This window comes from Colobus angolensis, unplaced genomic scaffold (assembly GCF_000951035.1).
Source record: "Colobus angolensis palliatus isolate OR3802 unplaced genomic scaffold, Cang.pa_1.0 Scaffold102, whole genome shotgun sequence".
In the NCBI taxonomy this organism is placed as follows: Eukaryota; Metazoa; Chordata; class Mammalia; order Primates; family Cercopithecidae; genus Colobus; species Colobus angolensis.
In genome coordinates, this window is record NW_012111142.1 from 8,836,260 (window position 1) to 8,854,146 (window position 17,887).

Here is a 17,887-nt window from a genome sequence, read left to right on the forward strand (position 1 = left end):
AGGGACAGTAAGATACACACACACATAACTATCTTACAGGACAGGATAAGACATCACAACAACTAACATGTCTTGAGCACCTAATATATTCATGACCCTCTTTATAAATGCTTTTTCATCTAACATTTAAAAATGTTATTTTGTTTAATCCCCACACTGGTCTGCAAATTAATTATTCTTATCTCCATGTTGTGATTGACAAAAATCAAGGGCTAGGGAGGTTGTATCCATTTTTGGCTGCTCAAGAGTCTATTCGGTTCAAACAAAAGACTGACTTCTTCCCTCCCCTCTAGACTTTCCTGTCGGTTTGATGAATAAAAAATAATGATCTTAACCACTTGTCACTCAAACTAGAGAGTTTTACAATGTTAAATTAAAAAGATGTTTGTTAGACCAGGACTGTCATACATATCAGTGATGGTAGGTCCTTGCCTGTGGGGACTTCTGCACGGTGCCCATAGCACAACTTAACACCATGCTCTTCTTGCCAGTGTCTGTACAGTCATTATGTGCTAGTACCCACCCGCTGGGGATCCCACCTTGCAGTCAAGGTAGAGGGTTGAGGGGCTGGACCTCTGATGAGAGACTCTGAAGTCTCTAGTCTGGGAGATTTCTTTATTTGCATGTCAAATGCATAGCTTCTGCGGAACAAGAAGGCTGCCATTCAAACCCTCTCCTTTGCACTTATTCAGCGGTGGCTCTTAGGGTACAGTTGCTGGCAAACATGAGAAGGATAAAATCAGCTGAGCTGCAGGAGCTCCTGAGAAATCTGAGCTTGGCTGATGCCATGGTGACATTGGTGGGCATCACAGCTCATCATGGGAGAGAACAGAGTTTAAGGGAAAATAGATCTCTAGCCTTTATTTCTTTTTCCTGAAATATATTCCCTGAATCTTTTTTAAAAAACTGAGAACCAAAGGAATGCCCTGGTTACTCAGATCAGTTGAATGTGCCTGTTTGGGCCCTGGGAATGTCAAATGCCAAGCATGTGATGTGATGTGGGATGTGTTAGAGAATCAGAGATGTTTTGGGTGTGTCGCAAGAGTGGAGGAGACAAGAGTGTTGAAGGTTTTCACACACCTCTGTACCTTCTCACCCTGAGTTGGAAATATACACTCTGTGCATCCCACTCTCACATGCATTTTTTTCTGGCAAAAGAAAACTGCAGATGGCTTCACATTATGTCAGAATAATTCTTCTCCACAAAGCCAGCTTACCAGGTAGCTGGAGTGGCAATTGATTTCAGAACAGCAGAGCCCAGTAGACAAGCAATTTCTAGATGCAATAGTTTCAGCCAAGGCTTAATTATGTAAACCAGTCTTCAAGACCAAGGCCTAAAACATAATTTCTATAGAAGCAGGTAGGCAGAGAAGGAGACCACAGAGGAATCCATTCTTAATATTTAGTGGTAAACTTTACACATAGTTAGCTCTTTGTTCAAAGAAGACTTAAGAGGCAGCAATGAACATATAAAGATATTTTTGAACACAAAAGATTGAAATTATGTTCATGATATAGGAAATCATGATGTCTAAAAAACCAGAAAAATAGAAGTAAATTTTAGAATACATTTTCTGTGATTATCATAAAATTCAAGGAAAAGAAGAATTTATGAAATAAACGTTGAGGTGTTTGGACACTAATCAGGTGAAAAAGCAAGTGACTGAATGCAGGAAACCAAACATACAATAGCAGAATTAAAGCCCACATTGGAAGCTATAAAGGACAGAACTGACATTGCAGAAAATTGAGACAGTGATGTGGAAGGTGTTATAAACATGTGCTTACAATGCAGAAGCAAGAGACAGGGAGATTAAAACAATGGCAGGAAAGAAATATGATGGACAGAGAGTACAGGAGTAGAAAGCTTAAAACACAGAGACTTCTTCCTAACAATGAGACAAGATTAAATGTGAAAACACATTAATCAAAAACATAAGAAGAGCATCTTCCCTGAGCTGATAATGCAGAATGAACAGCTCATTGAAAACTAAGCCAAAGTACTGAAAACAAAACAAAACTGAAACACATCCTGGTGAAAATGTTTACTTTTAGGAACAAATATATCCTAAAGGAATAAAAGTCAAACTGGCCCTAGAATTCTTTGCAGTGTGAAATGCTTGAAGAAAATGGAGCAACAACTGTGGCGTCTTGAAGGAAAAACTTGTGGCCTAGTGAAATAGTCATTAATGGGTGAAGAATTCCAAAGAGATTTTAGATAGTAAAAGAGTCATATAAAAGGTTGCTAGATTTCGCAAATGAAAACACAGAAAGTTCAGTTCAATTTGAATTTCAGATAAATAAGGAATAATTTTTTAGTGTAAGTATCTCCCAAATATCACATGGGGTATACTTAAACTAAATATATATATATATATATTTGTTTTTTAATCTCATATTAAAATATAACTCAATGTCCTGTCTTTAACTGGTAATCCTACTCACAAAGTCTGTCATCCACGTACATTTCTATGCTAGTCAGGATAGTTAGGTTGTGGGCTGGGTCCTATGCTGGTGGAGAAGCCATTGTGTGAATCACCGGCATCACCCAGTGCAGAAGGGAAAAAATATGGTAATGAATGGTGCTCACACAGAGATCAGGATAGCCTAGGTCATGATGCAGAGAAACAATCTCCACATTTCAGTAGCTTGGTACCACAAAGCTTGTTTCTCAATCACATATGTCCAAAGTGTGTTGGCAAGGGGCATTTGCTCCATGTAGTTGCTCACAGATCCAGATGATGGGGGCTGCATCTTGCCATGTGCTCCCAAGATCACCATAGCAGTGATAATAAAAGAGTGGGACAAGTCACCTCACTCTGTTTGGAAAGCCTCGACCTTGAAGTGACACTCTCTTCTCACCTGTCACTGGTTAAAACAAATCACATTGCAAACCTGCCTTCAAAGAGAGCAAAAGTGGCAGCCTTACCATGTGCCCAGAAAGAAAAGAAGCTAAAGAATTTAATAAACTGTAGTAATGACCCTCATACCTTTCTCAAAGCAAATTATTCAAAGATTTTCTCAAAGCAAATTACTCTGGTCCAGAGAGCACTTAAAATATAAATGTTGTGGCAGCATATGCCTGGAAAGACAATGTTGGATTTGGACCGACAAAGCTCACCTGCAAAAATAAATTCTGAATTTCAAAAAGGAAAATCCAGCAGGTGCGGTGGTTCACACCTGTAATCCCAGCACTGTGAGAGGCCAAGGAGGGTGGATGACATGAGGTCAGGAGTTCAAGATCAACCTGGCCAACATGGTGAAAACTATTTCTACTAAAAATAGAAAAGTTAGCTGGGTTTGGTGGCAGGCGCATGTAATCCAGCTACTTGGGAGGCTGAGGCAGGAGAATCTCTTGAACCCGGGAGGTGGAGGTTGCAGTGAGCTGAGATGGTGCCATTGCACTCCAGCCTGGGTGACAGAGTAAGACTCTGTCTCCAGAAAAAAAAGGAAAAAGGAAAAGAAAAAACAAAGAAAACCCTCGAATATAACTAAACGGCTGATAACATATCAAAAAAAATTTTACCACAAATGAGATCCTTAACATGTAAGGAAAGATAGTTTTGAAGAAAGAGACATCTCAAAGGAGATGAACACTTCTCAGTTGGTTTATAAAGATACAAAATGTTTAACTTCTGTAGTCATAAAAAATAAAGATTAAAGTAACTACAATATTATATTCTACCTATTAAATGGACAGCGATTAAAAGTCTACAATACTCACTGGCATTGACTGTGATGAGATGGATATTTCTGTCAAATAGGATGGGAATATAATTTGATACAATTCTTTAGGAACAGAATTTAAGCGGATATATCCAATACATTAAAAATGCTTATAGCTTTTCATCCAACAACCCCCAATGCAAAAATGTACTAAAGAAATAATTTGACAAGTTGGTAAAGGTGTATGTGTAAAGGCATGTCTTCGTTTGTTATCTGAAGTAGCAAAGCGGAAAAGAAAGAAAGGAAACTCTCGAGTCCTAAAGGCTCAAGAACAGATGAAGAGTTGAATACATTGTGGCTCACCCATATAGAAGGATACTCTGAAGCTGTGAGAAGCCATTTTATCAAAGACGATGGAATCGTGTGGGAAAATGCTCACATTCTGATGATAAGTGAAGAAAGTGAGATATAAAATTGCCCTTTTGCCACTAATTTGGTGTAAATAGTTACCTATTCATCCTTTGGATAGGTCCATCTACCTCCCCAAAAATACACACTGAAAGGAACAGACTACAGTGTTAACAGGTCACATCCTTTTTCCACTACTCACTAGCTTTGTGACTTTTGTGAATCTACTTAATGTCTCTGTGCCTCAGCTTTTTCACCTGTACAAGAAGGAAACAAAAGACTAATGACCTCATAAGATTGCTGTAAAGATTAAGTTAGATAATGTATGTGAAGTATTTAATTCAGCACCTAATAAATGCTAGCTATGGTAATAATTATTTGTTATTGCTAAGAACACCAAGGTTTAGTATAGAAACTTGTGTAGAGTTTAGTTGGTGCTCACCAGTTCTTTGCAGCAATATGATAAAAGAAAATTTTCACAAGGGCAGGTGTGTTAAGGATTCAATGATCAATGTGAATGATTAGAATTGTGTATTTGGGGGAGAGGTGGGAAAGAAAGAGAAAGAGAAAAGGAGGACAAAAGGTAAGGAGGGAGGAGCAAAAGGAGAGAAGAAAAAAAGACAGGAAAAAATGAGGAGCAAATCAAAGAACAGATGAATGTGCTATATTAAGTTTAAAAAGGAAATTTGGAGTCTTGAGGAGTTGCTGTTAAACTGCAAGTCAAATCATAGCTTGCAAAATTTGGAGAAGCCTAGGAGGGAGATTGTAAATGGGAATAATCAAGCCATTTTTATCAATAATCACAGTGAAGTAGGAGGAAAAACACAGGTTTGGGAACCGAATTCTGGTAATACCATATTGTGAACTGATCAAATTACTTAGCCTCACCTGAAAATGGGGCTGATAATTGCTAGTTTGTGAGGACAAAGTAGGATCATATTTGTAGACCTCCACACAGCTCCCAGGACACAGTACATATGGAAGATTCATTCCAGTTTGGCCTCTGATTTCCTCTGTCTCCTGCAGCAAATCTCAGTGCTGGTAGGGAAATGCCTTTGTGGTTAATGGCAGCCTTTTAAGGTGCTTCAGGAGCAAAATCAGATTATTGGAGGAGCTCTTCACTGGTGTAAAGCAAGCTCCCCTCTTTCTGTCTCCAAACTCCCACCCCCACCCCTTGTGTGGCCAGCAGGTTGGATGGTTCTGCAAACAGTCCCTGGATCAATTCATTGACCACAAAATGGTAAGACAATGGGACCACCAAGGGGCCTTGCTTTGCCCACTGGAGCGAAGGTCAGCGTCAGATGCATTAAGAAATGGAAGCAATTTTCTTCCCAAGGGAGGCTTCTATTAGTCATGATTGCCTGCATTTAGACATACCCTAAACTCTCCAGGGCAGGATTAGGGCAGAATCACAAGCAAAACCTGGAGAGGAACCTGGCCCTGGAGTTGCAACTTGAGTCAAGAGGAATAGAACATTTTAAACTATCTATTTGGACTGTCTGTGCCTCTGGTTTTTCTAACCCACAAACAATGCCACATCTATCTGTGACATCTCCCTCTCAAACACGGCCATGCCCACCGAGTGAACAGCATCTGCTGATTCTTCCTCTATGCTTCTGACAGCCAAATCCTCTCATCCATGCCTCCTGCCATCACCTTAATGAGGCCTTCCATCCCCCTACATCCATCCAGCCACTATATTCACTTAGCTGGGGGCTGGACTCTCGAAACACAGAGCTGAGACGTTGCCCTGATCTCCAGGAGCTTACAATCTATTCAGAAAAGAAAAAAGAAAAAAAAAAGGAACTCTGCACATAAAAAAAGAAAAAAAAAAAAAACAGTATTGACTATAAAGGAGCAGTGAAAAACCTGGGATTTGTTTCAGATGAGTAGTGCAGACAGTACCTTGAGTGATTAATGGAGGGAAGGTGTCCTGTGAGCTTTGGAGCTCTGGAAGGTTCCTGATGGTGACTCTTGCAGGATGGGCATGATTTTGATAGGTTTGGAGGGCATAGTGATGCTGGGACGGTGCTCCTATAATCCTTCCAGAGAGCTGCTGGAAAATCACCTTCTCTGCCCCACCAAAGATAGATGAACCATCCACTCCTTTCTGCTCTCACCTGCTTCTTTCTGCAAGTTTCTGCTCTTGCCTGTAACCACCATGTGGTAACCATCTGTTGGTATGTTTGTCTCTGTCTCTCTCGATTCTGAGTTCCTTGACAGCAGGGATTTTATCTTACTTTTTTTTTTTTTTTGCTTAATGCCTAGCACTTAGTAAGCATTCTCAGTGTTTGTTGACCTGAACTTGAGTAAGCTAATTTGTGTATATCGGGTAAGGGGAAGCAGAGAGAAGATGGGGGATCTATCTAGTTTCATAGGAACCCACATGTGGTCTCTGTGCACTGATCCCGGTCCATTCCTTTGTAGTTTTTTTTACACTTCTACTTGATAAATGTTTTTCTCTTTAAATAAATGCCCTTTTCTCTTTCCAGGTGGAGCCTCTGTACGAACTAGTGACAGCCACAGATTTTGCCTATTCGAGCACAGTGAAGCAGAACATGAAGCAGGCGCTGGAGGAGTTCCAGAAGGAAGTTAGTTCCTGCCACTGTGCTCCCTGTCAAGGGAATGGAGTCCCTGTCCTGAAAGGTACCACTTTCAGGCAGCCAGTGTCCCTGGTAGAAGCCATAATCTGAAGCAGACTGGGGGCCAGCCATTTGCCTGCTTCTATTTACCAAGAAGTCAGAATTTAGTCCACCGGGAGAAACTACTCTGGCTGTCAGTATACCTGGGTTCTAGCCCCAAGGGTTACTGTGGGTGACAGCATCATTAAGCTGAAGACAGGAGTAGGCTGAGACCCTGTGGTCCACAGCAAGGAGTGGGAATAGACTCAGAGTATCTCTACCCAGAAGATGGCCTGGGCTGAGTAGGAGAAGCCCTTTGTGCATGTCCTGACTAATATGTAATAAGATTTGTGGGTAGCAGCAAGGATGAGCCACTAGAACTTGATTGTTAAACTCAAGAGACATGCCTGGGGTCACTGCAGTGGGCAGGGCAGACTGCGAGGGGTGAAAGCCTGGGATCTTATGCTCCTGTTGTGATAGGTTAGCAAGACTCTAAAAAAGAGCCCAGCCCAGCACACAAAACAGGGCATCAGGAGCAACTGGTTACAGCAAGTCCCAGCCCAGGAACCAGCTGGAGTCAAGGCAGAGCCCATGTGAATGAAGTTAGCTCAATGGAAGGCACAAAGAAGAAGGCATATTCTCAGGCAGAAAGAGTCCAGTTGCCAGACTGGGATTAAGGAATATGTCTCTAGCTCTTTGGACAGGATGGACATGAGCAGAGAAGACATAAGTGAGAGCATACGGCCTAAAAGTTCTGCTATCAGCACAAGGACCCCTATGTAAGGGTTAGTTCTACAGCAAGTGGAATCAGCTCATCAGCTCAAGATTTTAATCTAGGGTTGCTGAACTCTCCCTTGCCTTGTGTGAAATTTGGACCCAGAAACTTGGACCCACCTGAGGCTATAGAGTGAAGGTGAGGGAGAATATGGAGCCAGAGACTGGGGTGCTTGCAGGGCCTGACCTATGGTGGGCAATCCTGTAAAGAGATTTCTTGTGATTCAGATGAGAAGTTCCTTGACAGATTGCAAATTCACATAGGGAATTACTTCCAAGGAGTCAGAACTGGCCAAAAGTCAGATGAGACATCTAAGAGTAAGGAGTTCCCCATCCTTGAGGTATTCAAGCCTAGGCTAGGCAATTATTTGGGATGAAGTTGAACGTCAATGACAATTGGCCTCAGTGACTGCTAATGTAGCTTCCCACACTGAAAGCATTTAAGAATGGGTCAAATGTCAGCTAATGAGTTATTGTCCTCAACAACTTTATGTATTCCCAGGGATGGCAATAAACACACCTTCATGGCAAAGGCCCTCAGGAAAGAGGTAGGTATTCCTGGCACTGAACCTGCCCTTAGCAAGCTATTTAACTAAATATGTGCTGTGTTTTAACCTGATGGAACTGCAGTGATGTGCAGGGCTGAGCTCCAGGAGTTCTTTGCTCCACCTGGCATGATTCACACTTTCTCTGCCTTGTCTTCTCAGGATCACGCTGTGACTGCATCTGTCCTGTTGGATCCCAAGGCCTAGCCTGTGAGGTCTCCTATCGGAAGAGTAAGTTGATTGGAAAAGGAACTCTGGGGAGGTACAGCGAATAATTCACCAGAACAAGAGCAAGGTGCGGGTGTGGAGTGTGAGGCTGGATACTAGGAAACCTGAGATCCATCCTGCTTAAACTCAGCTTGGGTTGAAATTCTATCTCCATCATTTAATAACTGATGCATTGATTGTTACTCATTTCATTATTTTTACAACACAGAGTGCTGCATGTTAGAGAAATATCAATGTGTGGCTTTTGTAAGCCATCTCTTTGGATCATTCTGGAATGCTTACCCTCTTTTTCTGCTTAGGATGCTCCTATTCAGCCCTCAAATTCCAGCATGGATGCCCCCTCCTCCATAAAAAATTCCTCTGATCCCCAAAGAATTAGCTAATTCCTCCTGCTGGCTCCCGCGGGACTTTGAACATGTATCTATTATAGCTCTTTGTGCATTGTACTTTGGGTTGATGTGTCTATCTAGCTCCCCTGCACCTGTGAGTAGGGACCATATCCCATTTACCTCTGTGTCTCAGTAGCCAGGCACAGCTGCTGCTCAGTGATCATAGTTGAATTAACAAATGAAAGACTTGGCTCTCATTAAGATCCCTTCCAGCTCTCAAATTCTTTGGCCAATTTAACACATAAGAGTTCTCAACCTTTCACTCCTCTCTCACTTTTATTCCTTTCTGTGACTTTTTGGTGATACTGTTCAATATGGAAATGGCACATGTAAAACAAACAACGAACATTTACTGGACACTTTACTATATACTAGACACCTTGCTGAGTGCTTGAATTCAGCTTGGGTTGAAATTCCATCTCCATCATTTAATAACTGACCTTGAGCAAGATGCTCAGCCTCTTTATGCCTCAGTTTCTGTGTCTGTACGATGAATATGATCATATTAACTACCTCATAGAGTTGTCTTGAGTTTGTAACGAGGCATATAAAGCATTTGGAATGATACCTTACACATTGTAAAAGCAAGATAACATTGGTTACTTTTTAAAGAGCACATTGTTACTTTGTATCTTATATATATTAAATTCTTTAATCCTCACAACAACCCCATGAAGTAGATATTATTGATATTCCCATTTTATGGATGAAGAAACTGAGGTTCAATGGGTCACTCACTAACATGCCCAATAGTCACGCAGTTAGGAAGTATAGAAACTGAGGTTCAGGTCCAGTGGGTCTGCCCCCACAGCCTTTGATTGTAACTACTGCCTGCACTCTTATGTTCCCAGTGAAACACTCAAGGTTGTCCACCTTCTCATCTTGCACTTCAACCATGCCCGTAGCAGTCGTCTTCCCAGTGAGTCTGCAGTCACACAACCACAGGGTTCTTATTGGCTGGAGGAGCCCTTGGGAACCATGCACTCCAGCTCTCTTATTTTTCAAATGGAGAGGCCCAGAGTTATTTAAGTAATTTACCCAGAATTACACTGTGAGGCAGTGGCATAGCTGGACACACGATACATCATGATGGAAGTGATTGATGACTTGCCAGTCTCACCAACAATCAAAAATCCTCAAGTGAAAGCAAAGTGTCAGGGTGTGGAAAGCACTGGCGTCTGTTGTCACCTCATCTACAACATCCATTGCTCACAGTAGATAACACAGCTCCATTATATAGGTTGAGAAGAAGGTAACTGTCCAGCATCCTATAGCTGGGATCTGTCTAAGCTGGAAACCATTCATTCATTTATTTATTCGTCCATTCATCCATTCAACACATGTTTAGCAAGGGCCTCCTGTGTGCCAGCTTAGCTGCTGGGTGAGCAAATCAGATATAGCCCCTGTCACAGTGGAGACTTTGCTTTGGAAAGGAAGGCCAATATCATTTGAATTGTCCCATAAAGTTCTTTAAAGTTTAAATTGTAACAACTGCTACAAAATGCTCAGAGAACTTAAAATATGGGAACTGATGGAAAGTTAGGAGTCACAGGGAACTGATAGGGAGCTGGGGAGTCAGATAAGCTTTTCCCAAGGAAATAACACTTTTACTAAGATCTGAGGGGTGAATTGGATTGACCAGGTGAGTAGAGGAGGGAAGAGTGTTCTGGGCAAGGGGGGAAAGCCTATGCAAAGGCCCTGTGGTAGGCAGGAGCATGACAAGTACGATGGCCAGGAAGATGGCCAGTCAACTGCAGCAGGAAGCTTAGAGATTCAGACTCCCAAAGCCTTTTGGCTTACATAACTCACCTAACCCCAGTAAGGCACCAGAATATAAGAAGGGCTAATTGATATTTGTTGACCTTCTTTCTTATAGATATCCCCATTGATGGGAAGTGGAATTGCTGGTCAAGTTGGTCTTCATGCTCTGGAGGACGTAAGACAAGACAAAGGCAGTGTAACAATCCACCTCCTCAAAATGGGGGCAGCCGCTGCTCAGGCCCTGCTTCAGAAACACTTGACTGCTCCTAGCAGATAATACCGCAGTGGGCTACATACAGTGAGAGGTCTGAGCCCTCAAATACTCAGGCCAGCTCACCCCTACACCAGTTTCCAGCTGGGATTCATGCAAGGACAAAAGGCAGTGCCATGCAGGCTGTTTAAAATAGAGATATTAGCTTGTAAAATGCCAGTTGATTTAAATAAATACTGAGTTAAAGGCTTAAGTATCTTTGTAATCCTCACCTTACTCACTCTACAACTTTATTTCACTCATATTGACTACCAGCCAGGAATTGTGTTGGAAGTTGTTCACATTTCACTTCCACTTTCTATCTGCGACTGGCATATAGCAGGTGGTTAATAATGAATCGATGAATGAATATTAATGTGTACTTTCCTTGATGAGTACAAGGTCTTGTTCAATAATAATAGTAGTTCCTGTTTATTGGATGACTACTATACGTCAGCCATGGATTCTGTATATTAATTCCTTCCATCCTCATGACAGTCTTATAAAGCAGATGCCAGAACAGCTGGGGGAACTGAGGCTTACAGCACTTAAGCAATTTGTCCATTGTTACACAGTTAGAAAGCGGCAGACCTGGGCTGCAAATTCAGGCTCTAGAATTTTAAATTCTTAACTATGATGCTCTCTTACCTGTCAGTAAACGAGTATCTGATTAACAAGGAGATTTTCATGAAATAAAATGCAGCAGAAATTACTGTGTCTGTGTGTGTGTGTGTGTGTGTGTGAGTGTGTGTGTGTGTGTGTGTGAGATTGACAAATCTCCAGCCACTCCCTTCTGAGGAGAGAGGATCCTGGTCCCCCAGCTCACTTTGATGCTGCGTATAGGAAGGGTGTGATTGTACATGTTGGAAGCAGGAGTTCTGGGGCAGAGTGGAATTGTTGTGCTTAATAAAGGCGTGGCAAGGTGGGTTCCCAGGGAAGATCCTGAGCTGGAGACAAGAGCCAGGGAAACTGATCCCTGAAGGAGAGAAGGTTGAAAAAGGAGAGAAAGTTGAAAAAGAAGAGAAGATCATGGTGGCTGGAAGAGGAAACACGTGAAAGAGAATTTTAAGTTGATGGTTGTGGGGTAATGTGCAAAGTAAACTGTTCCCTACCTCCCCCATGAAACTGTCTGTACATTCTACTTTGCTCACTTATGCTTTTGTGCAAATACCATTTTGGGGGTAGGGCAGAAGGCTTGAAGAAGAGAATAAGAAGACAATTTTTCTCTGGGCTACCAGAAATAAAATTTTAATTTTCTAGGTTGTCAAGTGAGCATTTAAGCTTTATTTCTCTCATTCATTCCATCATATTAAAACATCCTGTAAGATTTTCTTTGCTCTTGGGTCCCTCCTGTCTGATTTAAGTACTTCAGGTGAATTTGTTGAAATAAAGTTGGTGGAGTAAAAAGCAGTTGGTTAAAGGTGAATTGGTTCATCCTATTGATTCAACCCATTGATTTTCAGCCAAACCATTTGCTTGGAGTTTACCACTGGGTTTGATGCTGGGGCCTGAGACCTTAACATATGACACCAAGCTTTGGTTACTGGCACACAGCAATCTCACCCAACCAGCTGTCGGGAATTGAGTCCATAGAACAGCCATCAGAAGGAGCTTCTATTGTACTGCTAGGGGTTCTTCCAGCAAGTGTGGTGATCCTGCCTGCCTTCCTGCATCCCCATGGCCCCTGCAATTCAGCTGACGGGTCTGGGCCCTTGTTTGGTTTAATATTATTGCTTTGCCGTCTGCTGTTATTTCAACAGGATAATCCAATAATGTTTTATCTCTTTCATTATACTGAAGCCGTATAATTTTCTTGAGTTATAATCTATCTTCTTTTAAGATTCCCTCGAGACAGGGAAGAGCGGTTCTGTCTTTGCTTGATGGGAGGCTCCCATGAAGCTGACACTAGCACGCTGAAGTGAGCGCTGCCAAATTAAATTCTGAATCTCAATCACAGCCACTGTTTCTAATGGGAAATTTGAGTTGATTATGGAGATGACAGCCCAGGTTCACATTTATTGCATATAGCAGAAATTGTTTATCCTATTAAATACGGTCTTGAAGGAGCGACAATTGAATTTTGGAGCACGAGTGAATACTCGGGTGACGCCCAGGCATTGCTAAACTGCGTAATAATTATATTCTTATTTGTGGGCTGAACTTCCCCACGTGGCTCTTTCTGCAAACAAACGCATTTTGGAGGAGGCTGAAACATAATGCAAGAATTAAACAAAATAAATGCAAACTGTGCTTTTGGAAAATCTTGGCACCTGTGGCTTTCACTAGTGTACCAGTGAAGGAGCTGCAGCATTCAAGGGGCAGAGTCCAGGCAGGACAGTTTGGCTGTGGTCCTGGAAGCTTGAACACAGCACAAGATGCCTGGATGTGGGAGATTTTTGCATCCCAGAACATAAATCTTTGAAATGCTTTTAGCTCCATGTGCTTAATGTCCAAGTGGGAGGCTTTTCGTGTGACCTTGGACTAATAACATAACTTCTGTGGGAATAATAATTATTATAATTAGTTTAACAATAGTAATAATAATAATAGCTGCCAATTATAGAGTGCTTCCCAGTTTATGAAGTCTTTTAACCTATGTTATGTTATTTAATCTTCATCTGAATTTCATAAGGTAGATATTAATACGATCATTGGATGACAGGTAGAGAAAGCTTCAAATGGAAACTCGATCCTTATGACTAATGAGTCAACTATAGAAGTCAGGATGGGATACAGAGGTCAGGAGAAAGAGCACTTGCTGGCAGAAAATCCAGATAGAAGGAAAAGTCATCTCTGTCTTAAAGAAGAGGACTCTGGCCTGCTCCCAAGTACTTATAAAGGTCAGGAGAAAGTGGTCCTGGCACAGAAAGCCCTTGGGGACATCAGCCTGGTGACCTTCACGATCTGCACCTTGGTGGAAAAACATACTGGTCATAGGATCTTGCACACAGCAGCCCCACCACTCGCCCTCCTGTTGAGGCCAATTCCTCACTCATCCTCCCAGTCTCAGCTATCTCTTCTTTCCTACAGCCTTCCTTGCTTCCATTAGGTTAAGAGAGAGATGTCTACTCTCTCTGTTTTCATTTCACTCTGTACTTCCGCCATCATAATAGAAGTAAGTCTGAAAGTCTGAACATAGAGATGATATTTCGTTTTACAGATTGAAGATGTCCTTAATGACATCATGTCTACTCACCAATGTTTCTAGACTTTGCAGACATTGCATAATTTACTTGCTGCTTATTCTTTCTCAAATATGGCATCCATGAAGGCAGGGACAGTATCTACTGTGCTAATATATCCCAACTTCTAAGTTTAGTGACTGGCATAAGTAGACCATCAATAAATAATTGTGTAACTAACGAATTAATGGAAGGAATAAGTAGGGCCTAGGGAAGAACTTTCTCATGCTGGTGAGAACCTTTAGTGAATTTGTGGTACATGATAGTGGTATCATGAGAGTAGGGGCAAAGCAACCCCTGTGATAGGAGCTTATCACATATAGTAGTGAAGGACAGGCACTTTCAACTGGCTTTGTGGGCAGCAGTGCAAGAGCAAAGTGAAATAAAAGGGAAGAGAAAACAGCTGATGTCATGAAGGGACTGATAATACCTGTTTGGAGGTGGTATTGTTGACATCTCCTGGGGACAGCCAGGAATCCCCAAGGAAGCTTTGCCAAGGAAGGGAACAAAATCTCCGCAATTCTTGGTGGAGTAAACCTGAGAAGCACATTGACAGGTTGATGAGAAAACCAAGGCTCAAGAGATTTTAAAAGGCCTGCCTACTATGTGGCAGAGGTAGGAAAGAGGAACTGAAAAAAATCATCTTGCAGCATTCTGCTTTACCCTCAGTGTTCTCATCTCAACATTAGTTTTAAACCTAGAATGGCCACAAAAAACCTAATGGCAACACATTAGCATAGTGCATATTAGGTCTTTGAGATTCCCTGTTTATTGAATGTTGGAACAAATCAGATTTTTCTATGTTGTATTTTCTTCTTTGAGTTATCATTCTTAAATATTAGGCCAGATTCCAATAATGAGGTATTCAGAAACTCAGGGATCTGTTTATGGAGATACTGGGGGTGTTGTCACAACCTCTTAGACAAAACTGGAAGGACAGCATAGAGAGAGGCCAAACAGCATAGTGCTTGGAAGCCAGACTGCTGACGTTTGAAGTCTGGCTCTGTGACTTAATACCTTGTGGCCTTATACAAGTTATGTACCTGTCTGTGTCTCCATCTCCTCATTTGTAAGATGGGGATGGTGGCAGTGTCAGCCTCCTAGGGTGTTGTGAACATTATGTGAATTACTGCATTTAGGAGAGCACCCTGAACCTAGTAAGCATTCCATAATTAGCTATGTCATTACTATCATCATTTCCAGGGATTTTCAAAACATCAACAAGAACCACAGGTTGGTTATTTTTTAAGTCATTTAAAACTGCTTTACAGACATTTCAGTGTAAAACCCACTATATCATACAAGAACAAAAAGACATAAAATAGCTTAGCTCCTGGGGAATGTCTTAATAAAGGACATGGATGCTTTTTATATCCCAAGCTCTGGGTTATTAAGAAAAAATGTATCAGCATAACAACTAATATTTGCAGAGGGCATTACCAGTTACAAAGAACTTTCACATACCTAATCCAGCTTAATCCTCTCAATGCCTGCAACAGGAAGGATTTATTATCTGCCTTTGACAGGTGATGAGACAGAGCCTCGGAGAACCTGAGTGATTTGCCCAAGACCACACAGCTTGAAAGCAGCAGAGCTCAGTCCAAGAGCTGCAGCCTCTGTCCTCATGTCTCCCACAACAGCAGAGGTAAATCCAGCTTCATCCGTAGGCCAAATGCCCACCTGCCTGCTTACATAGCAGGGGCAGAGAAAGGCCCTTCATCTGACATCCCTGCAGCAGAGAAACTGAGCAGGTTTGGAAGGTTTTGCAATAGACAGACAGGTGTAACACCCAACGCCATTACTTCCTAGCTATGTGGTTTGAATCAAGTCACTTTTCCTTTCTTGGCCTCAGTGTCCTCATCAGAAAATGAGGCTGTCAATCTTCAGGGCACAAGTATGAGGATTAACATTCTTGGGTGCTGAACAAAACAGTCCTGCCTAACTTCTGCCTCTTTTTACCCTGCCTAGCATCTGTCTCTTTGGGCAGGTGGATGCATTTCACCAAAAGAAGAACGAAAAGAAATAGTGATTGCATTTGCAGTGAGGAATTCTCGGAGGATTGTCAAAGGGAGTCAAGTGGCTAGTCTGACATTCGCCTCTGTGTGGGAGGCCATGCTGGAGCCTGGGTACTTCCATTATCGCTATTGGCTGTATCCACCAGTTATCTCGAGTCTACACCTTGCAACCCCAGGTGTTCCTTCATCCATCATTGGCCATTGTTTATATTCACTCCTCCTTCCCTCACCACCTCCTGCCAGATGACTCCTTGTTAATAAGCCAGTTTTCTCACATCCTGAAAACTATCTGATTCTGGCCTCTTTTATCCCAAACACCGCCCATCCATCAAATGCTTGCTCCACATGCTTGGTTAGGAAAATGGGAACCAGGGAGGGAGACAAATCATAGATAAAACTTTTTAGCTGCTATCTCTAAAGAAATAGAATGGATAAATAGATCTGTCAGACATGTATCATGCCACTGGTCAGCAGAGTTCATTTGTTATAAACAGGTTAGGACGGGAGGATTTATCTCACATTTTAGGCTGTTAATATAGAAGGGAAACATATTTTCCTTTATCTCTCCCAGGGGAAATCCTAAGACCGTGAATGAGGAATTTTTAACTCAATTTGATGGACTTCCCTTCACTAAGGTGAAAAAGGTGGGCTCTGTCTTGAATTTGTGCAGCCTTCAGGAATGGTGTGGGCTCTGCTGTCCTCTGACATACCAAGAAGGTTGCAGGACTCAGGAGTCCTGTGGAAGTGTCTTTCATTAGGTTTCCTCTCACAAGTTTCTGCAGGCTAGACACTAAAACCGTTCTAGAGTCTTTGCCTCCAGCACAGAGAAACCAGAGACAACAGCAGCCAACAAACTTTCCCTGGAAAATTCCTATGTACCAAGTATGATGCTAGGTGCTAGGGCTTCAACGGTAAATAGGATTCCCCACTTGCCCTGCAAGAAATCACTGGGTGGGGTAGACACACAACTAGGCTACAGGAATGGAGCATGGAAAGTGCTGGAATACAGAGCTGTGTGAGGGAGGAGGACCTGATGAAGTGTGGGGTAATGGAAGCAGTCATGGTTGGTTTTCTGGATGAATGGACGCCTAACCTACACCCAGGAAAGTGCTGGTGACGGGCTAGAAGAAGATGAGAGCTGAGAAGTGGGAGTGGGGTAGTTCTTCCAGGAGTAGTATGTGCAAAAGCTGGAGGCAACAGAAGGCCTGACCTATTTGGGGAACTAAATTGGAAATAGTTCTTAAATTCAATAAATGTTTACTGAATCCCTACTAAGGCTAAATACTATTTGATACTGGGGATCTAACCATGAAAAAGCTTTCTTAATAATGGGGGGAGTCATACTGTCTTAGTCATTTCAGACTGCTATAGAAGAAGACAATAAACTGGATGGCTTAAACAACAGACATTTATTTCTCACAGTTCTGGAGACTGGCAATTCCAAGAGCAAGGTGCCAGCCCATTCAGTGTCTGATGAGTCACTCTTTCTGGTTTGCAGACCACTACCTTCTTGTTGTATCCCTCACATGGCAGATTGCAGACAGAAGCAAGCTCTTTGGTGTCTCTCCTTATAAGGGCACTAATCACATCATGAGGACTCCATCTTCATGACCTAAGCACTCCCAAAGGCCCCACCTCCTAATACCATCCCATTAGGGATTAGGATTTCCACATAGGAATTTGGGGGTACACAAACATGCAGTCCATAACACATGAGAAGAAAAAAAGAACAAATAAACAAATCTATAATGTCAGGTAATAGTAATTCTGTATGAGAAAAATAAATGAAAAGGGTGAGCCTCTTTACACAGGGTGGACAGATAATGTCTTTGCAGAGGTGACACTTGAGCAAAGACTTGAATGAAATGAGGAAGTGAGCTGTGGATGAGCTCATTTAGATGGTGAGCATCTCAGGCAGAGAGGACAGCAGGTGCAAAGGTCCTGAGGAGGGGAGGGCCTGGTGTACATGAGGAATGGCAAAAGGGCCTGCATGACTGGAGCAGCATCACTGAGAGAAGAACTGAAGGGAAGGAAATGAGAGGGAGCCA

The 17,887-nt window shown here is 42.2% G+C and overlaps 1 protein-coding gene across 3 annotated transcripts in view; it reads left to right on the top strand.

Annotated features, from left to right (window-relative positions):
- C8B (complement component 8, beta polypeptide) overlaps nucleotides 1–10,856 on the top strand; it is a 46,069-nt gene extending 35,213 nt beyond the window's left edge. For all 3 annotated transcript variants that reach the window (XM_011941428.1, XM_011941421.1, XM_011941414.1), the window contains 3 exons: nucleotides 6,567–6,720; nucleotides 8,177–8,245; nucleotides 10,508–10,856. In XM_011941428.1, the coding sequence (XP_011796818.1) occupies nucleotides 6,567–6,720; nucleotides 8,177–8,245; nucleotides 10,508–10,662 (378 nt within the window). In that variant the 3' untranslated portion in view covers nucleotides 10,663–10,856. The remainder of the gene's footprint in view (nucleotides 1–6,566; nucleotides 6,721–8,176; nucleotides 8,246–10,507) is intronic.
- The last annotated feature ends 7,031 nt before the right edge of the window (nucleotides 10,857–17,887 follow it).